At 35.8% G+C, this 9,378-nt stretch overlaps 1 protein-coding gene across 1 annotated transcript in view; it reads left to right on the top strand.

The window, feature by feature from the left end:
- LOC106881187 (tetratricopeptide repeat protein 7B) overlaps positions 1–9,378 on the top strand; it is a 44,940-nt gene that overhangs the window by 15,514 nt on the left and 20,048 nt on the right. Inside the window, exon 2 of the mRNA XM_014931479.2 lies at positions 5,541–5,689. Within this exon, the coding sequence (XP_014786965.1) occupies positions 5,541–5,689 (149 nt within the window). The remainder of the gene's footprint in view (positions 1–5,540; positions 5,690–9,378) is intronic.

Raw genomic sequence — 9,378 nt, forward strand, 5'->3', positions numbered from 1 at the left:
AGAGAGAGAGAGAGAGAGAGAGAGAGAGAGAGAGAGAGAGAGAACAAAGAGACCAGCTTATTTGAATAGAAATTGTATAGAGACGGAAAAAGTACATTTATCAATGAAGAGTGAGTGAGCCAGAAAGAAAGAGATCCTATCTAGGTGAAGTTAAGTTTAAATTGAGGTTGCTGGGTTACAATCAAAGCCGAATTTGAGTAAACTAAGGAGTGATCATTGGAGGAGGTGACAACTGGTATATGCAAGCCTTTTAGGGAGTTAAGTATTTGATAGAAATCTATTTACTCTTGCTATACACAGAAATAGATTTGGTTTGAATCTTTATGAGGTAGTACTAATATATAGTTGGGTGTGGTTAAACATGAGATAGTATGGGTTTATAAGTTGCATTCAAAGTATATGTAGATTTATTTTTATGTTGATTGTGTGTGTGTGTGTGTGTGTGTGTTGTTTCTAACATAGGTACAAGAACTGAAATTTGCGAGGGAGGGGCTTGTCGATTGTTTTAACCCTGTACGTGACAGGTACCTTATTTTATTGATTCTGGAGGGATGAAAGACAAAGTTCCTCTCAGCAGGATTTGAACTCAGAATTTAAATAGCTACAATAAATACTGCAAAGCATTTTTTCTGAAGCTCCAATGATTTTGCCAATCCACTATCCTTATATGTGTGTGTGTGTGTAATCACCATCATCTAATGTTCACTTTTCCACACTTGCATGACTCAGATGGAACTTGTTGAGGCAAGCTTCTTGCTGTTTCTGTCTACGAAATCCACTGACAAGGCTTTGATCATGCTCAGGGCTATAGTAAAAGACTCTTGCCAAAGGTGCCACACAATAGGAGTGAACTCAAGGCCACATGGTTAGGAGGAAGCAAGCTTCTTAACCACGTCATCATACCTATTTATATATATATATATATATATATATATATAAAATCATACAAATAAATTATTTATACATCCATAATTTCTCCATTTTATTACTTTCATCATTATTAACAATATGTATTACTATAATAATCCCTAATGAGGACCTGACATCCTCAAATTGACTATATATATATATATATATATATATTATAGGTACAGGAATGGCTGTGTGGTAAGACATTTGATCTTGAACCACATGATTTTGGATTCAGTCCCAGTGCATAGTTTCTTGGGCAAGTGTCTCCTACTATAGTCCTAGGCTAACCGAAGCTTTGTGAATGGATTTGGTAGGCAGAAACTGAAAGAAACCTGTCGTGTGTTACTATCTTCTTGTTTACAACTACCATGTGATAGTTGTAAACGAGTGTCACCGTCATGTAAGCAGTGTCCATTTCCAATCTTCTGTGGGAAAACATGTCTGGTCACAAGAAAATATTACTTTACTTGGAAACAGGTGAGGGCTGGCGACAAGAAGGGCGTTCAGCCATAGGAAATCCACCTTAACAAATTTCATCTCACCCATGCAAGCATGGAAATGTAGACATTAATATGATGATGATGATATATATTATTGTTATTAATTGAATAGAATGTACAATTCCTCACAGTGAACAACCAGTTTCATTCAAGTTGAGGATTATTTAGATGTGAGAATCAGAAAAATGGGAAGTTTATTTATAATTAGTTCAGGTTATTGTGTTTGGTGTGCTAATATATTTGCGTGGGTGCGAAATTTGTTTTATTTGTGGGAAAAAAGAAGTGTGATTCAATAACTGTAGTTAGTAGGTTGTTTTGAAATAATTACTTTAAAAATAGTTTAAAAATTGGGGTCAAGCATAAATAGACACATGCATAAAAACAGTATTGGACAGTTGGACAGAAGCAGTTGGTATGAGAATGGAGATAAAAATACATGAATTAATGAGAATAGAAATAAAAATAGCAACAGAATTAACTTTAATAAAAGAGTGTAATTTAGTGAGAGAATTGACCATTTTAGGTAAAGTTTTTACGGGTGGTGTTACAGAGAGGGAGAGATTGTGGTGGGCTGATGCACACACACACACACACGCATGCACACATACACACACACACACACACACACACACACACACACACACACACACACACACACACACACACACACACACTGGGTTGGGCAAAAAGTTTGTTCACTTTTTTTCCTTTGTGCATACATACTTGTTAGATATCTGACACCATTCACTTTTTACCTTTCTGATGAAACAGGTTGTATTTTGTATGTTTGAGATCAGCCTGAAAATGGAAAATCAAATTGAACATTATTGATATATCATGGTTTTTTTTATTGTAAAAATGGCAAGAAAGCAGCAGAAACCAGCAAGAAGATATGTATTGTATATGAAGAGGATGCTGTTATGTAACATGTGTGCCAGAAGTGGTTTTCAAGATTTTGATAGGGAAATTTTTCTATTCAAGTTGCTCCTTGCTATGGCTAGCCAAATGGTGTTAACATTGACAATGTGAAGAAGTTAGTCAAGACTAACTCCTGTTTTATAATTGCAGATATTCTCCAATTATCCAAATTGGGTGTTGAAAATCATCTGCGTCAGCTTTATTATGTCAGCAGGCTCAGTATTTGGATCCCACATCAATTGAATAAAGAGAAGAACATGGCCCAATAAATGATGCATGAGGAAAATGGTCCTTTTTTTTAATAGAATAGAGACAGGAGAAAAAAAAAAGCAGATTGCCTATAACAGTGTGAGATGCAAAAGGTCATGGGGGAAGCAATGCAAACCACCATAAACAACCTTCAAAAAAGGACTTCTCCTTAAGAAAGTTATGCTTTCAATTTGGTGGGATTGGAAGGGTGTTGTCTTCTATGAGTTTTTTTCTATGAAAAGGACCATCAGTTCAGATGTGTACTATGACCATCTGGACAAATTAAATGCAACAGTCTACCAGAAGTGTCCAGAACTTACTGATCTTAAGGGGATTGTCTTTCAGCACAACAATGCCAGATGTTACACACCTTTGCAAATGTGGCAGACATTATTGGGGTTGAGGTGAGAGGTTTTGCCTCATCCTCTGTATTTGCCTGACCTTGTGTCTTCAGATTTCCACCTGTTTTGGTCTTCAAAATTCATTGAATAGAGAGACCTTTACCTCTGAAGAGGATGTAAAAATTCACCTGGAAGAGTTCTTTGCCAGTAAAGACAGGAAATTCTTTGAGCATGGAATAAGGGATCAGCCCAAAAGATGGTAGAAGATACTATGTATGTGTGTGTGTGTGTGTAGACACTTATACATACACATATGCACATGCACGCACACATACACACTATATTTATAATATATATATATATATATATATATATATATACTATATATATGTAGTTGTTGACAGTTACTCTGAGGTCCCTAGTGATGTTGGATGTCACAAGCTTTTCATCCCATGGAAGAGTGTCTTGTAGCTTAAGTGCAACCTCCTTACTGAAGTAGATTAATTCAAATTTATTCTTGTTTAGCTGCATATTGTGTTTTTCTGCCCATTGGATAACAGTGAGCGGATCCGATTGGAGATTAGTCCAGTCTCCTGCCCTGTCGATGACCTTCAGAAGCTTAATCATCCACAGAAATTCTAATGCTGCTGTGTTTCATGATATCAATGATGTCATTGATGTATGTAAATAATGAAAAGGAATGGACCCAATACAGTGCCTTGTGGGACTCTACTGATGACTCTTGCAGAGCTTGGCTGAACACCATCTATCACCACATGCTGGCTTCTGTTCAACAGAAAACACTTAGTCTACTTTCATAGTTTCCCTTGGACTCCAATGTTCAATATTTTCTTTAATAGGATGCTGTGGTCAGCTTTGTTGAATGATTTGCAGAAGTCCAGATAGATGACATCTGCAATGGAAATTGTAACAATAATATAAAGAATGTAAATGTTACATATCATTTAAATGCTGAAAGGTTTCTGAACCACCTGGTTGCTTCTAAAAAACAAGGGTCTTGACAATGGCTCTTCTAAAACACTTAAATATTGCCTCATGGAACTTGCTCCTATACTCTCTAAACTCTTAAATCTCTCACTCTCTACTGGCATTTGGAAATATATTGTATGCCCCATTCCAAAGAAAAGCAGCCCCTTTGGCCCTGATAACTATTGTCCCACTGTTTTCACTTCTAATACCTCAAAAGTAATGGAGACAGTCATTAACAATGACATTCTCCTACACTTTGAACCTCTCTCCTCAGTGATTATTGGTATGGCTTCTTCTGAGCCAAATCCACTGGAGACCTCCTCTCTTATGTCACTCACCAGTGGGCATTTGCTTTAGAGAAGTTTGGCAAAAGCAATATTGCTCTAGACATCAACAAAGCCTTTGAGTGTGTCTGGCATATAAATCTCCTGTTATAACTTCCTGCTTACAGACTATACTGATCTCACATTTCTTGTATCAGTAGCTTCCTATAAGATCACACTATTGTGGCACCCTATCAGATCACACTATTGTGGAAATGATCCTACTCTTATGCAGATGAGATAATCCTTCATTCTTTCTTATTTTGTCTTGGTCTGGCATCATCTACACACAATCTACACACCACATGCCAAACCTGTTTTGATTCCATAAACAAAGACCTTAAGAGCCATGACAATCTTGCCTCTTTTAGCAACAAAAACTCGAACCCTAATCACTCAGCTAGAGTCCCCACAATTGCTTCAAATGTTGGGCTTAATTATTACTGAGGTGGCAAGCTGATAGAATCATTAGTGCATTAAACAAAATGCTTAGTGGAATTTCTTCTGGCTCTTTATGCTTTGTGTTTGAAACATGCTGAAGTCAACTTTACCTTTCATCCTTTTGGGGCTGATAAAATAAGTACCAGTTGAATACTAGGGTCAATGTTATTGACTACCCCACTTCCGACTAAAATTGCTGGTCTTGTGCCAAAAGAATTATTACTGAGGATCTCTAATGGCAAAAGCATGTCCTTAGCTAGGACTACATCGAAAGGCTACCCCTTGTCTTCAGAGCTCGAAGATATTTCAGCCCCTAATTACTGTGTACTGTACTCACATCTAAGATGGTGCTGCTATTGCTACACTCACAGATGTCCTGGACTTCCACAAAAAAAGTGCCATGTGACTAATAGGCGTTCATTCAGTAACAGACACTTCAGCCTGATTCACAAATATCTGGTCTTTGTTGTTTCCACTGCTACTCTAATGGCTTCTTCTCTTTGGGCATATCTTCACCTCTCTGACACACCCAGCCCTCTTGTTCTATACCTTTCATCACCCTTGTTGCATCCAGCCTCTGGTCCATGTTAATGATTATATCCAGTTCTCTCTCTCCAGTACATCAGCCCTTTGGAATCTTCTCCCTGCTCATGTCTTTTCTACAGGTGTTGACCTGCAACAGTTTAAACAGAACATTAGGAGTATTGCTGGTCTCAAAAGGACTGCAAGAGACAAGGACACAGCTCCTTCCCTGGAAATGAAGGGCACTGCTTGAATGATAGTGACATTCATTTTATAATTGTCACACATACGTATAAATGACACCTTTGTTCTCCAACTACTTTAACTTATTATTTTCCTTTCAGAATACATGGTTGACTTTGTGATGGGAGAATGCAAACTTGAAGAGTACCTAGAGAAATTCCCCCCATGTGAGAAGAATATCAACAAAGCTATAAGTGAACTTACTGAAGCTGAGGCCCTTTTAAACCGAGTGATTCAAGGGGACAATAGGGTAAGTGTGATGATTGAAACCATTTATTTTCTCTTTGTATGTTTTTAGTTAGCTCTTTTTAACTGATATTAATTTCTAAGATTACTTTAACAGTTGACATTCATCATCATCATCAGCAGCAGCAGCAGCTAGATCATCATTTAATGTTAATTTTCCATGCTGGCATGAGGTGGTTGGTTTGAAAGGACTTGATGAACCAGAGGACTGCACTGAACTCCAGTGTCTGCTTTAGCATGGTTTCTACGGCTGAATGCCATTTCTTATGCCAACCACTTTACAAAGTGAACAGAGTGCCTTTTCCGTGGCACTGACTCTTAGTGAGGTCACCAAGTAACTTGTAAGGCAAATCCATCTCAACTGATTAATTCTGATTGGACTTGATTTGCTTTTTGATGACCAAATATACCACTGACCGTTCTTTTGAAGCACAGAAATAAGATTCCAGAGCTGTATTGTGTTGGAGGAGCTTGTATAAGATATACATTTCTCAAATTAAGGAGTATCTAGCCGGATGCAATGTTAGATTAGTGAAGCTGCTAACCTTGCAATAAGAGAGGGACCATTGGTGAAAGTGGATTAGCCAGGGCTCATCATAATCATCATCGTTTAATGTCCACTTTGCATGCTGGCATGGGTTGGACAGTTTGACATAGAGCTGGCTAACAGGAGCTGTCCAGGCTCCAGCTGTCTGTTGAGGCATGGTTCCTATGGTTGGATGCCCTTCCTAATGCCAACCACTTAACAGAATGTGCTGAGTGCTTTTTACATGCCTCCTTATGGAATGGGAAGAAGGGGTCAAAGAAAAAGATCACTACTAAATATGGGCATATCATAGGGACATGATGCTGATAGAATTGTACCCTTAACTCTTTAGCATTCAGATTAGTCTGTCAAATGTAATGCTAATTTATTCATGTTGTTCTGAATTATTATACTGTTTCAGACCTATACAATTTCAATGATGTGATTGTTTAGTTTTAGTATGACATTGTAGAGTAAGGTCAGTGATGCCAGATCTGGTTGCTTTGAGCATCAAACAAGTAGAATGTTTTGGCTGGATATGACCAGTTTAAATGCTAAAGGGTTAAATCAAGGTATGTTTTACTTTGACACTTGTTATCATATTCTGCAAGGGTTATTGAATAATGATGAAATACTGTCTAGTTGTCAAAGAATTAACTTAAATTCTCTGTACTATTTGGTTTGGAGGAACACAATCTTAAATTTACATTCCTTGAGGTTGATTTAAATTTCCTTTGAACTAATTGTTGATGAAATTAGGTTCTGTACCTGGTAGCATGTACCATGCTTTCACAAATTGTTTTAGGTGGCTATGTAGTGATGAGTATAAATAGACTGCCTCTTAGCTTCACCTCATATGTAACAATGAAAAACAGAAAAAAACAACTATGGTGAATATATAATGAAATTATCTTTGTGACTGAATCTGTTTCATGCTCATATATACAGGTAATCAAAATGATTAAATTATGTTACGAATGAACTAAGATGAAAGAAATGTAAAGTTTATAAAATGAAAATTATATCTATCTATTTAAGCGATTTTGCTCTCTTCAATTTCTGTATACTATTTCAGTATTAAAGAAAAGAATACAAGAAATAATTCAATATAGTTACAGTAAATGCTTTGAATACTTTCACTGTTGAGTATTTTAGATTGGTTATATTCACCTTGAGACTCTTCAATTCAAGCTTCATATCTCTTGTTTCAAACCCCATAACTTCTGAATTGAATCTATAATGAGAATCAAGATGTTAGAAAATAGAAGGTCCAATAACTGCAACTTAGAAATGTTTTTTAAGTATTTTCTTGTAACTGTCTCAATAGCAATATGGCAACTCTGGTTCCTTACCCAGAACTAAATAGACATTGCAGAATCACCTGTTGCTTATAATAACTCCACTATGACATTTTCGACTGTTCATTATTTAATCCATTAAACCTCTGTAATTAAACTATTAAAGTATTAATTAGTATAATCTTATTAGATTTATAGTATCAGCTTTAAAAATTTGTTGTCGATTAAAAAGTGCTATGAAACTTATTTTATTAAAAAGTTCTGATAAACATTAATTTGTGAACATTTCAATTTATTGTATGTGAAAATTTTAAAATGTACTGAAAAAAATGCTAACTTTAACCGTTCATTGTTAAAAATATCTCAGAAAATTGTAAAAGGAACAGCTTTTTATATTATTATTATTATTGCATTGAGGTAGATTCATTAAAAGATACATGCACTGTTTTATTCACTTTTACATTATTATTCGAGCTGGCAGAATTGTTAGCATACCTGGCAAAATGCATAGTGGCATTTCATCTGTCTTCATGTTCTGAGTTCAAATTCCACCGAGGTTGACTTTGCTTTTTAACATTTTGGTGGTCAATAAAATAAGTAGCAGTTGAACATTATGGGTCAATGTAATCAACTTAGCCGCTCCACCAAAATTACTGGGCTTTTGGCAAGATTTGAAACCATTATTATTATTCAGTTCTATATTTAAGAGATGAGGAATTATTTACATTATTTACATTTGATGGATATTTGTCCTCATCTTGTTTTATAGATTTATAAGCCCTAAAATTCACTCCATAATTGCCCACGGACATATGGCGTAGTGGTTAAGAGCACAGGCTACTAACCCCAAGATTCCGAGTTCGATTCCAGGCAGTGACCTGAATAATAAATAATAATGATAACATTGAAAAATACCTTAGGAATGAGAACCCAGGTTCGAAATTTCCCCAAGACACCTGATGAAGGCTGGAGGGTGTATCAGCCAAAACATTATGTTAACAACAAACAAGATGAGGACAAATATCCATCAAATGTAAATAATGTACATTATTATTATTATTATTACTTTGTAATAAGGTGGTGAACTGGTAGTATTGTTAGCACTGACAAAATTTTTATTGGCATTTCTTCTAACACATTACGTTCTGAGTTCAAATTCCATCAAAGTCAATTTTTGCCTTTCATCCTTTCGGGGTTGATAAAAAAAAAGTACCAGCTGAGCACTAGGGTCGATATAACTGACTAACCCCCTTCTCCCAGAATTTCAGGCTTGGTGCCTATAGTAGAAAAAAATTATTATTATTTTGTAATAATATGGTATATTATTAGGTATCAAAATATTTTATTGTACATTCATTAAAAGATAAAGTGACAGTTACCAGGTTGTAGATGTAAGATAGAGGCTTTGACACTTAATATATGATATTATTAAACATTCATAATTAAGTAACAGTATATGTGTGTCTTTTACAATGGCTGCAATGACTCCACCATGATGCAATAAACAATTTTATGTCACTTGCCAAACTAGTGCAACTCAAGAATATATTATATATTTTTCAATTATTTCACATTAATTCTCTTGGAACACAGTTAATTGTTTTCATAGTTGGATAGACTTTCTGCCATTCACTACTCAACTGTGAAATAGAATCAGGAGTTGTTTGTCTGTCAAGCAAGTAATTTGGTTGTTCATCATCATCATCATCATCATCATCATCATCATTATTAAGGCGGTGAGCTGGCAGAATTGTTAGCATGCTGGATGGACTGCTTAGCAGTATTTTGTCTGTCTATATGTTCTGAGTTCAAATTCAGCCGAGGTTGACTTTGCTTTTCATCCTTTTGGAGTTGATACTTTAAGTACCA

This window comes from Octopus bimaculoides, chromosome 4 (genome assembly GCF_001194135.2).
Source record: "Octopus bimaculoides isolate UCB-OBI-ISO-001 chromosome 4, ASM119413v2, whole genome shotgun sequence".
Taxonomy (NCBI): Eukaryota; Metazoa; Mollusca; class Cephalopoda; order Octopoda; family Octopodidae; genus Octopus; species Octopus bimaculoides.